At 43.6% G+C, this 12,507-nt stretch overlaps 1 protein-coding gene across 1 annotated transcript in view; it reads left to right on the plus strand.

Annotated features, from left to right (window-relative positions):
- Nucleotides 1-11,484, plus strand: part of mAChR-B (muscarinic acetylcholine receptor) — an 80,819-nt gene extending 69,335 nt beyond the window's left edge. Inside the window, exons 2-3 of the mRNA XM_065217083.1 lie at nt 8,069-8,589; nt 8,700-11,484. Of these exons, the coding sequence (XP_065073155.1) occupies nt 8,069-8,589; nt 8,700-11,032 (2,854 nt within the window). The 3' untranslated portion in view covers nt 11,033-11,484. The remainder of the gene's footprint in view (nt 1-8,068; nt 8,590-8,699) is intronic.
- Nucleotides 11,485-12,507: the final 1,023 nt, after the last annotated feature.

Genomic DNA, 12,507 nt, shown 5'->3' on the forward strand with positions numbered 1-12,507 from the left:
AACGCGATACGAAGACAACGATACTGGATACGTTCCAGTTTGATGATGTGAGTTTTAGCCGCCGACTGGAAACAAAAACTACCGTATTCTAAAACCGATAAAATCGTTGTCCGGTACAACGTTAGAAGATCTTGCGGATGGGCTCCCCACCACGTTCCGGTAATTGTTCGGAGAAAATTGATCCTTTGTTGGCATTTTCGTCTCAGATACTCAATGTGGGATCTCCAGGTGCATTTTGAATCGAACCAGACCCCAAGATATTTGAAGGACATAGAATGAGTGATCGGTTTACCCAAAAGTTGAAGCTTTGGTTGTGCTGGGCTATGCTTCCTAGAAAAAACGACCAACTCAGTTTTCTCCGTGGAGAATTCGATACCTAGCTGAATAGCCCAAGTAGACAAATTGTCTAAGGTATCCTGTAAGGGTCCTTGCAGGTCGACCCCTTTGGGCCTTGTCATAGACACTACGCCGTCATCTGCAAGTTGTCTCAACGTGCAGTTGTCACTTAGACAATTGTCAATTTCTCTGACGTAGAAATTATACAAAAGGGGGCTTAAACATGAGCCCTGGGGGAGACCCATGTAACTAAATCGAGAAGCTGTAGAGTTTCCATGAGAAAAGCTCATATGTTTCTCTGACAGCAAATTGTACAAAAAGTTATTTATTAATGGAGAAAGGCCACAAGCGTGGAGTTTGTCTGAAAGGACTTCAACCGATACTGAATCAAAAGCCCCCTTGATATCCAAGAATACAGAAGCCATTTGCTCTTTTTTAGCAAAAGCCAACTGAATTTCTGTGGAAAGCAACGCGAGACAGTCGTTCGTTCCCTTGCCCCTACGGAATCCAAATTGAGTATCTGAGAGTAGGTGGTTCGTCTCAACCCATTTGTCGAGGCGAAAAAGGATCATTTTCTCCAACAATTTTCGAATGCACGATAACATCGCGATGGGACTATACGAGTTATGATCTGAAGCGAGTTTTCCAGGCTTTTTAATGGCTATAACTCTCACTTGCCTCCAATCATCCGGAACAATATTGAGCTCCAGGAACTGACCAAACAAGTTCAACATGCGCCTCTTAGCGACGTCTGGGAGGTTCTTCAACAAGTTGAACTTGATTCTATCAGCCCCCGGAGCCGAATTGCCACACGAAAGGAGCGCGAGTGAGAGTTCCAGCATTGAAAAAGGCTGGCTGATCTCGTCTACAGAATTCGTCGTTTCGCGAGGAATCATCTGTGCCGGCACGGAATCAGGACATACTTTTCGCGCGAACTTGAGAATCCAACGATCTGAGTACTCCTCGCTCTCGTTATTCGAAGACCGGTTACGCATCCTTCGCGCCGCGTTCCAAAGCGTATTCATCGACGTTTCGCGCGATAATCCGTCCACGAATTGCCGCCAGTATCCACGTTTCTTGGCTTTGATGAGGCTCTTGAGTTCGCGTTCAAAAGCCGAGTACGCTTCGAAATACACGGGTGTTCCACGTTTCCGGAAAAGCTTAAACGCGTCGGACTTTTTACGATAAACCTCAGTGCATTGGTGGTCCCACCAAGGGGAAGGAGGTTTCCTACGCAAAGACGTTCCTGGAACCGGCCGAGTTTGAGCTCGAAGCGCGCTGTCCAAGATCAGATTGGAGAGGAAGTTATATTCCTCCAACGGTGGAACCCCTTCTACCGACGACACGGTCTTGAACGTTGTCCAATCGATATTACGGGTGAGGTCGTACGCGACGTTAACGGATTCCGACGGATTGAACCCACTGGCAATCGAAATTTTGATCGGCAAGTGATCACTACCGTGGGGATCCTGGATCACATTCCACGTGCAATCCAACGATAATGAGTTAGAGCAAAGTGTGAGGTCTAATTTACTTCCATTCGAGGATGGTCCAGCCAAACGTGTTACTTCTCCATTGTTAAGAATTGTCATATTGAAGTTATCACAGAGGTCATATATAAAAGTAGAACGGTTGTCATCATACAGTTCCCCCCAGCCTGTACCGTGGGAATTAAAATCTCCCATAATCAACCGTGGAGCAGGAAGTACTGAACATATATCTGAAAGTTGTTTTCGATTAACAACGGCTCTAGGAGGAATATAAACAGAAGCAATACAAAGGCTCTTACCTTTAATAATAGCCTGACATGCGACAACTTCAATACCTGTAAATTGTTGAAGATTCACTCTATAGAAAGAATGGCACTTTTTGATCCCCAAAAGTACCCCTCCTCCACGCGAATCCTCACGATCCAGTCGAATAATGTTAAAATCATAAAAAGGAAGATCTATATCTGAAGAGAGCCAAGTTTCACAAAGAGCAAATGCATCACAATCATTATTGTGAACTAAAAACTTAAAAGAGTCTAATTTAGGAATAAGACTTCGACAATTCCACTGTAGAATAGTGATCAAATCCCCGACCTCGTTTGGAAAATTATCCATCGAAGGAAATGATTGCTGCAATGAGGGGCCACTTCAATGTCAATTGCTTCAAGAGGGTCTTCACAGTAGGAAGCATTGCCAGAACAATGCTTTTGAGAGGATCAGAAATATTGAGGTACTTGAGAATATCGTCCACAATTTTATCAAATGAGAACAACCCAGATGAAGAAGGGGCTTCTGTTCTTAAAAATGGGACATCAGGGGTTTTGGATGTCCCCAGGAGAGGTGGAAAATCCTGGGTATAGTCAGTTCTTCTGAATCCAGGAGGAGTAGAAACTTCCTTTTTTCCACCACTCCTTGATTTGGGCAAGCTGATTTGGGGTTCTTCATTCTCAACTTTCCGCGAACGGATGCGTTTTCGTTTCCGTGCTGAAAAACAGAAAGAAGTTCCCTCCTCAGCCAAGTCAGAGTCAGTCTCGTCATCTGACAAAAGAGAAAAGGGATTTTTGTCGTTGGTCGATGGCGTGGCCGTCTTAAGCATTTCTGCAAAAGACTGCCGGGAACGTTCCTTAAGTGAGCGTTGTAATTTCTCCCCGCGTTGTTTGTACACCGGGCATGACGAGATACCATGAGGAGTTCCCTTACAGTACACGCATTTTGGTGCGGTAGCTGTACAGGTGTCATCCCCATGCTTCTCTCCGCATTTGGAACAGCGTGCCTTGCTGCCACAGTGGGAGGCCGTATGTCCCAACTGCTTACAGTTTTGGCAGTTCATGACCCGGGGAACGAACAAACGCACAGGTAGTCGAAGTTTTCCCAGCTCGATGTAGTGAGGAAGGGCTGAACCAGAAAAGGTCACACGGAACGAGTCTGTGGGGGTAAAACTCTTTTTACCCTCGCTGACAGATACTGAGCCCAGTTTTTGGACATCCAGTATCTTCACCGGAGGAAGCAAACGGTTCTTGAAACGGCCAACCGCCTGCTTCTCCAAGATCTCGGGGGTCAGACTCGCTTCGGTGACCACACCTTCGATCTCCACATCACGAGCTGGGATGTAAACTCTGTACTCGAGCGTGAAGAGCTGGGAGGCAGCAATCTCGTTAGCCTGCTTCAGGTTAGAGACGGAGACACGAAGTTTATTGTGCCTAACCTTCGTGATTTCAGTCACGGCCGAGTATCGCTTCGTCAGATCATTAGTAATTTGCATTACATTCAAAGGTTTGTTTCTGGGCCAGTCAAGTCATCTGGATAGGCTCGCGATCGGGGGTTTATCTGAGCCTGTCCTTTGCCAGACTGAGACGATGAACCAGGGATGACATCATCTTTCTTCTGAGATGACGTACGTTTTCGACCCTTCTTGCCATCGCGTGGCAAAGTGGTGTCATCTTCCGACAAAACGTCCATTTCGTCTTGCGACAAAATGTCCATTTTGCCGTACTAGTGGGAGCGAAAAACGCTCTACCACTGAAACGATAATCACTCGGACACAATACACAAAAAAAAAAACTACAAACACAGAACACAAACTTAAAATTTAACTGTGGGCGAAAGAGAGAAACAAGAACAAAAACTTATCTGATAATCCTATACTACTACCACCGAGCGTTTAAACGACAGCAGCGGAGCGACGCGCAGCGTGGATGATCTTCGATCAGCGTGTGCGGGCGGTCTTCGTTGGTGTGTGCTTATGTGAGGGTCGGCACTCAGCTGAACACACGATGATAGATGAGCGGTGTAAATGCGGAGGCAGATGCTGACACTCGATGACGATGATCCGTGTGCAGGTATGCGTTACCACGCACCGATGGTGCGCAAAATGGTTGGCGAATTGGCAATCGTAAAAACAATTTTCCTTCCGATGATGCCGAAAACACACTTTCTTCTCAGAAAAAAACTCACTTTTAGTTAATTATTTAGCTGGGAACTCTAAGCGAGAAAAAACTGACAATTTAAATCAAGCGAATAGCGAGAAAACTTCCAAAATAGCGGAGCGCGAACTAAGTCGACCGTACTTCTTGCTAGGACGCAGTGGAATGAAGTTCCAAAACATATGCGCTTGAAATGTTATCGTGTATATTGAGATAATATGAGCGTTAAATAAATGCGCCTCCAAAATAATTCAAGTTAACAAAAAAGATTGTTAGAGAAATCAAATGAATTTAATGGAATCACCTTAATTTTACAGAAAATAGATCTCAATACATAAATTCATACCAATGCAAACTGGAAATCATTTCCGATCTCTTATTTAGCCATTATATTATTGAAATTTCTTGGATTTTATTCCAAGGCTAATGGCATTTTCATAATGACAATATGGTGACAGAGGACAGCAGGCAAGACAAACACCAAGCGCAATTTCTTAAAATGTCTAATGCTTACATTGAACGCTGGGTCACGAATCCAACCTAGCGGAGCAAAATTAATAACTCCGAAACGAAACATTTCCGCGACTTGGTGTCTTGGGCAAAATTTCTCATCATAATAAGGACCATCTATTGACATAAACAAATAGTTTAAAACTCTTCCGCAAAAATGGTGCCACAATCTAACTTCTTTCTCTGACGTTTTGGAGAGTTGATGTCTTGGGCAAAGTTGTTTATCTTGACAAAATGAACAGTTCTTTCAAAGACGTTAAATTTCCACAGTCTACTGGTTCCAAGTTATATGGAGTTAAAGAAAAAATTGTCGAAAATATGGTTTTTTCTTTCTGTTTCGGTTTTCTTGCTTACAACTATATAATGTTATATTTTTCTCTTATGCAAATACATTAAATAAATAGCTTTTTTGAAGAAACATACTGTGCGATTTATGTCTTTACATGACCGTGGGGATGCAAAGAGAAAGTCGACGAAGAGAATCTGCCAATGTTACTTAGGACCTAATGCAATGTTCAGCTTGAATTCATTTTTTTTATTTGAGGGCAAATGTATATTCCTATTCTACGGGTGCAAGCGATGAATTTTACAAACATGTGGAAAAGTTTTGTATGGTACATTAACCTTTATGAAAGGTTATGCGTGATTTCAACCTTTTTGTCCTAGGACTGTCACCATTCCATGTATGTCGACCAAGATTCGACAGTGTCACCCCATGTATATGCGAGCGAGAACGAAAGAATTATAGAGATTGCTGACGTTTTTCTTACGCACACTACGTCGCGTATACGTATACACGAAATGTTTTCATTCTCATGCTAACAATTTTGTTGATTTTCTTTGCGCTCTGCTTGGAAGTACCGGGAAGTTTTGATTCTTTTCTATGTTGTAAAAAAAAACCCCCCAATTACATTTCTGACAAGTTGCAACTGAATGCTTATAATTGTTTTAAAATAACCGTTTCATGGCCAACTAGTTTTATTGCGCTTACTTATAAAGCAATAAAAGGATTTATTTTTGGGTTTTATAAGGGCAATTCATATTAATTTTTTTATACTTCAAAGCAATCATAAAACCTTCATAAGTCAAAATAGCATAAGCATCAGTTGGTTTTTTAATTAGCTTTATAGGGGTTTTGTAGATAGCTATAAGAATGTTTCATGACTTGCATTGTATATGACCGTCATAAAGCTGTAGGTAATGGTTGCCGCTGCAATAAAACCTTTATAAATTTTGAATATAGCCAAGCAGCTCTAGAATTGTTACTTGGACGCAGCGATGATGCCCAAATTGGTTTGCGAATTACCAATAGCACGGATTAATCTTTCCGAAAATGACAGCGAATACCGAGAAAACTTCCAAAACAACGGAGCGCGAAACAAGTCGACCGTACTTCTTGCTAGGACGCAGTGAGATGTGAAGGTCGAGTTTTTATGATTCGTCCCTAGTAGCACGCTTGTCACAAATCAATTGTAGAAACTTATATACGACTTATTTCAGTCATAAACAAGTTGCTGTAACTTATTGTGATGAAAGTGTGCTACTCGGGGTCATTTGACGTGGATGATCAATCAACTGCTTTCAGCGCAACACTGCGTTTTTGAGTGATATTTTAAACCACCCTAATGTATACCCTCCATTCAAAGGTTAAAAATATAAACGCCAGCATTTACATCACTTAATCTTCCTTATTAAATGTTAAGCAAATAAAAAAACTACTAGGGTAAGCGAACCAGTTTTTGGCCCGAGAGGTTCCCTAATTGGCTCTATCCTAATTTTCAATTTTTATGATTTTTTACCAAATTTATTTCCATGCAGGGTTAGAACAATCCATGGCAATTTATTTCAAATTTGAGTTAGACTCTAGGGCCAGAACTGGAGCACTAGTGTCATAACTGACTAATTTATCCCATAGAAGTTATGACGAACTCTAAGCTCAATATCATCAAAAGCATGATAAGCGATAAATACGCACCCAGAATGATTAGAGGAAAATGAATAATCAAAAAAACATCCCAGAATGGAAAGCTCAGCAAGCAAACATGATATGTCTGTTTCATCGAATCGTTCTTCTTCAAACTAAATAAAAATGCATTTACCATTTGGTCAAGGTCAGCACTGTATCAATTCATGATGCATGCGGAGTCCAACAATATGAACGCAACCAGAAGAAAGAAAAACATTCATCTCTCGGAAAACTTTACCAGCTGCATTCTCTTTTGCATTTTTTTTTTTCCATTTTCAATCTCGCTGGACGGACTTACTCATCCATCCCCTCGGGTCCATTTTACTCTACTTTTTCTCACTACGATCCAAATCGCCAAGTCAGTTCATCCGTACGCTTGACTACCTGCAAAAGCCATCTTGGAGTTGAGCTTAGCTCGCGATGAGCTGTCACTAGCAACCACATCAAGTCGTATTTATACTTATCCGTCTTACCCGACACTCCCCCGTGCCCTGACAGGAGAACACCGAGGCCAAAGGAAAGTCATTTCCGCTTCCTTCTTTAGTGCAGTCACTCACTTTCTCACTGCTGCTCCTGCTGCTGGAAATGCTACAACCCTTCGGGGCTATCTAATGAGAAACGGTGAGGCGGGTGCTTTGAATACTATCGCAGCCGTTACTGTACTTTTCAGTCGCATTTTTTAAGCTGTTTTCTCCAGTGTAATTTTAATTTTTTTTTCTCCACGTTTCTTACTTCTTGGAGGTTTTTCTGCACTGCTATTTCTAGGAGCTACGTTTGAATGCCTCCAGGGTGGGCAAATAACGCGATGAAGTTTGAAGTTCAAGAGATTCCGAAATGGAGCGCGGAAACAAGTCGAGATTTCTGAGCAAATCTGAATGTTCTTCTTGCCCATGAACTGTACATTTCACCGTCACCAGCCAGCATCCAGCAGCACCTCCGGAAACAACGAGAGATAAGTGTTTACCGTAAATTTCATAGACAGGTGTGAGAGGTTCGCTTGATTGTCAATGTGGCGTCGTATTTATTTTTGCCGGTATGCTATTTGAGCTGCCCGTGGTGATGTTCTTTTGAACTTAGTTCTTCTATTAAAAAGCAGCTTCTCAAGTTACGCTAACCTACATTTTAGCTTCTCCAGAGGGTTCACATCGAACTAACAGCGAATAATTGTGTAGCTGGGATCGGTATTGACATTCGAAAAGTTATTAAAAATTTATTAATCATTCCTTCCACCCATTACACTCACACACACGTATCACCCAAGACAATGTGATCTGAAAAAAAGTTGTCTTGTTGTCTGTCTCATTCCATGCTATCACTTCGACATGCACGACGGATTACCGCAGGAAGCTGAAGAGAAAACAGGAAAAGTTTTGTAAGCAACTCTACAAAAGATTAAATCTATTAAATTTTCCAGAATGTCAAAACTTGCTCGGCATTCCTGCGTACCACCGGTTATACGAGAAGGCAAGTAGCAGTAGCGCAGTGGGTGCCGGCAGCGCTGGGACCGTTGTTGGTGCTACAGACTTTGACAGTCTTCACGAGTACAGCAACTGGTTCGCGAGCAATAACTATAGCTTTCTGGAGTGGAACAATGGCAGCGGTGGAATCGGTTCTGCCAATGGCACAGCGATAGATGGCGTGAACGGATCGCTGCTGGGCGGAGCGAATGAGAACGGACTAGGACCGGTGTTGCCACCGTTCGAACTATGGCAAACGGTTCTGATAGCGATATGTCTGGCGATTTGCATAATACTCACCATAGGTGGCAACATCCTGGTACTGTTGGCATTCATCGTCGACCGGAGCATCAGGCAGCCGAGTAACTACTTCATTGCCTCGCTTGCAGCCACCGATATGCTAATAGGTGAGTAGTCTGGGTGTGGAAAGATGCGCTTTTTTTCGCTGTTTGTAAAAGTATCTAACCAAAAAAATTATGTCTTTTTCTATTTTTTTTTTTCCCCCTGATGCCAATAGGGACCGTTTCCATGCCATTCTATACGGTTTACGTTCTCATGGGCTACTGGGATCTGGGCCCGTTGCTGTGTGATTTGTGGCTGTCGGTGGACTACACCGTCTGTTTGGTATCGCAGTATACGGTGCTTTTGATAACGATCGATCGCTTTTGCTCAGTGAAGATAGCCGCCAAATATCGAAGTTGGCGAACGAAAAACAAGGTCATCTGGATGGTTACCATCACCTGGATCATTCCGGCGCTACTGTTTTTCATATCTATTTTCGGTTGGGAGCACTTTGTTGGCTATCGGGATCTTCTTCCCGGCGAGTGTACCGTTCAGTTTTTGAAGGATCCTGTTTTTAACACTGCACTCATAATAGGGTACTACTGGACTACGTTGGTGGTTTTATTTGTTTTGTACGGTGGGATTTACAAAACGGCATACGATATGCAGAAGAAAAGTGAGGCCAAGCAGCGGAAGATGCAGTCCATGGTAGCCTTAGGGAATGCAATGACCGGGTTGGCTGGTCAAGCAGGCGGTATAGGGATATCTAAAACGCAGAGCACTTTGCTGAGTCAGGATAAGCCACTGCCATTACCGGCTACTCCCGCGCCGAACATGATGCTTCCTCCAACACTTGCTCTAGTTCCGAACCAAATGCAAAAAGAAGAGGCCACATCGAGCAGGAAAAGCTCAGTACCGAAACCGAAAGATGAAAAGGGAGAGGATCAACGGAAAAGTAAGGAAGAAAAAGAAGGCGATAAGAGCGAACGATCTAGTAGTCCAGCGTTTGATTCGGACGATGAGAGCTCGGCGAACACGAAGCAACAACAGGAAGAAGTACGGGTTTCTAAGAAGAGGACTTCGTTGGCCGGTTTGCTCGTGGGTGCTTCAGCTACTGTTCTATCGAATCGATACAACAATGGGGCAGTAAAAACAACGACAACTCCTACGAGTGACCAGGGAAAACCGAAAAAATCTCCGATTCATCCAACGAAAAACGAGGGACTCCCAAAAATTAGCGAGACGAGCATATTGGACTCTGACAATACCGATGGAAAACCTCAGGTTTCCCCACTTAAACCGACTCCGGTTCAGTCTCCTATTTCGCCAGTCGATATCGAACCCCTGGTGGTGGCGAAATGCGAGCGAGCACCAGAAATTTCGCACACGATCCTGACGCCACCTTATGGTTTTCAAGGAAGCCCCCATGCTTCCGAAAGTCCACCGTCCAAATCAGACAGGCCTCATAGTATAATAAGCCAAGGGGACTCGACCGTCACCTACGATGCCATGGTGGGAATGGATGGTGCCGATCTCCGATTCATGGACGAAAGTTCAGTAGTGGTTCCTTCGCCGCAGTACGAAAGTCCGCCGTCAGCATTCGCTGTGGTACAGCCATGTTCCCCAGCCCATGCCGCTGGACAGAATATAGCGAATCCTTCTCTTCTGCAAAAAGCACTCATTCGGGCTACGGCTCAATCTAAACAACCGGCACCAACGGTTCTACTGCGAACGGTTGACGGGGGACCTCTTTCACCGACCTCGGCACAGTCGATACAGCCAATCAATAAGTTTAGTACAACAGTCACAGTAGCCTCTCAGAATCCGGACAAACCGGTTACTGTATTGCATAGCTCCTACACAAATAATTCAAATGTAGATCAGGCCTTACCACAGCACCCGCAGGTCGACAGCGTGAGCCTTAATTCGAGAATGCAATTAAACAATCCTACGTCGGTTTCAAGTACTACTTCGGATCCGAAGCACTCATCCCCGGCGGCGGCAGCAGAAGCAGTAAAGGAAGCAACTGCAACCGTAACATCAACAACGACCAACAGCAGTACAGCAGTACCAGCAGTGACCACATCAGCACCGCAACCGAATGCACTACCCAGCACCACTACCATTCACACGCAAGTTTCATCCTTCACCACCCACAATACCCCTAGTGGGACAACGATCACCATCAATCCCTGTATGGAACGGCAAACCTCCAGCAAGCGGGATTTTATCCGTTCGATCGGCAAAAGACTGAAGGGCAACAAGAAATCCGGATCGCTCGGAATCGGCCGACAAAAGTCAAAATCGGAGAATCGTGCCCGTAAGGCGTTCCGAACGATATCATTCATCCTGGGAGCATTTGTGGCCTGCTGGACGCCGTACCACGTGCTGGCTCTGGTGGTTGGCTTCTGTAGGAACCCACCCTGCATCAACGAACATCTGTTCATGTTCTCCTACTTCCTGTGCTACGCCAACAGCCCGATGAACCCATTCTGCTACGCCCTCGCTAACCAGCAGTTCAAAAAGACTTTCATGAGGATTCTGCGAGGAGATCTGCATATGACTTAAGCACTCTTTTCCATGCGCACTTTTTTCCATTGGGCAAAGAGATAGGTAAAATCAATATCAATTTTTAATGTAATGATATAGACAATAATAATGTTAATTAAAAAAAAAAACATAAACTCATAAGCTAGTTCTAAGATGTCAGTCATTAGCTGCTGAGTATTAAGAGAGTAGACAGTATCATCAAATACACTTATTAGCGATAAGAGCGGTAATTGTAAGTCTAGATCAACCTAGAGCAAATGAATCAGTATTGCATAAGTGTATATAGTTTTTAGAAAACTAGAAGAAGAAGCAAAAGAAACGCTACTTAATTTGACAATTTTGCCGCGAAACAAAAATGTGGTTCAGAATAATTGTACTTGGTAATAATGCTGAAAAGACATTATAACACTTAAATAAAAATGAAACAAGTATCATGCGCCTCCATTTTATAAGAGATAATTTTAATAAGAGCTAACCTAGGGAATCGTTGCAAAGGTTAGCGAAACATGTAAAAACAAACAAACAAACTAGTATTATTTTATAAGGAAAAAAAGGACGGTACCCTAGTCATTATTAGCAAAAACAAAAAAAAAACAGAAAAGAAAGCAAAGAAACCATCGTTCACTGTTTCGCTGTTTATGAAAGACAATTAAGTGTGATTAGATAATTTTTCCAAGCAACGGTACTTATTTCTCTGCTGATGAAACACAACACAGAAACACACCGTAAAAGGGGGAGAAGGAAGTCGTTAGAGTCGGAGAGAGTATATAATTCTAGTGTAGGTAAAGTGGAATGCTTAATAATAATTTCGTTAGGAGAGAACACACAAATCCCATCACGGAAAATCGCGAAAATATGCATCGTCACGAGCTTTTCCCGCCACAGTCGCCCACCACGATTGCAAGAAGAAGAAGAAGAAGAAAACGAGATTTTCCATTCTTCCGTTGTTCCGTTTGTCACTTGTTGTCGTAGCCACACACTACTGACTGGTGGTGGAACAGGTATTCTCCACCAGCAGCCCTAGCGTACCCTCACACCGGCGGCCATACCGTAAGCGCGGGAAAAGCTCGTCCAAACGATGAAAACACGCGAACTTGTTAAAATTGCTTTCTTCCGTTGAAAAATATTTTCCTGCTTCTTATCAAACATTCAGAGGAAAACAATTGTTACGGGCAACGCTCGTCCGTCGGGTCCGTCTAGCAATGGTGCGCTCTTTCGTTCATTTTCGGTTGGTTCTGTTTGTTTTCAACCGACTGGTCCTCTCGCGGTCCTCAACCAGCCGGGAAGAAGAAGGGTTGGGAGGGGGGGTTGGATGTGGTGCTCAGCCGATTTAATTACAGCCAGGCAGGCATGTTTCGTACCCAAGAACATTGTGCAAACACAGAAGCACACAAAGTACGGAAATGTCTCCTTCGGTGGGTGCTGCTTAATGGGGAAGGAGGTTGAGTGAAAGATTGTTCGTGGAATGAGTGGTTCTCGGGCGCCTTGCGTGG

The sequence above is a fragment of the Ochlerotatus camptorhynchus genome, unplaced genomic scaffold (genome assembly GCF_037179485.1).
Source record: "Ochlerotatus camptorhynchus isolate MF236.1 unplaced genomic scaffold, CSIRO-AGI_Acam_v1.1 ptg000070l, whole genome shotgun sequence".
NCBI lineage: Eukaryota > Metazoa > Arthropoda > Insecta > Diptera > Culicidae > Ochlerotatus > Ochlerotatus camptorhynchus.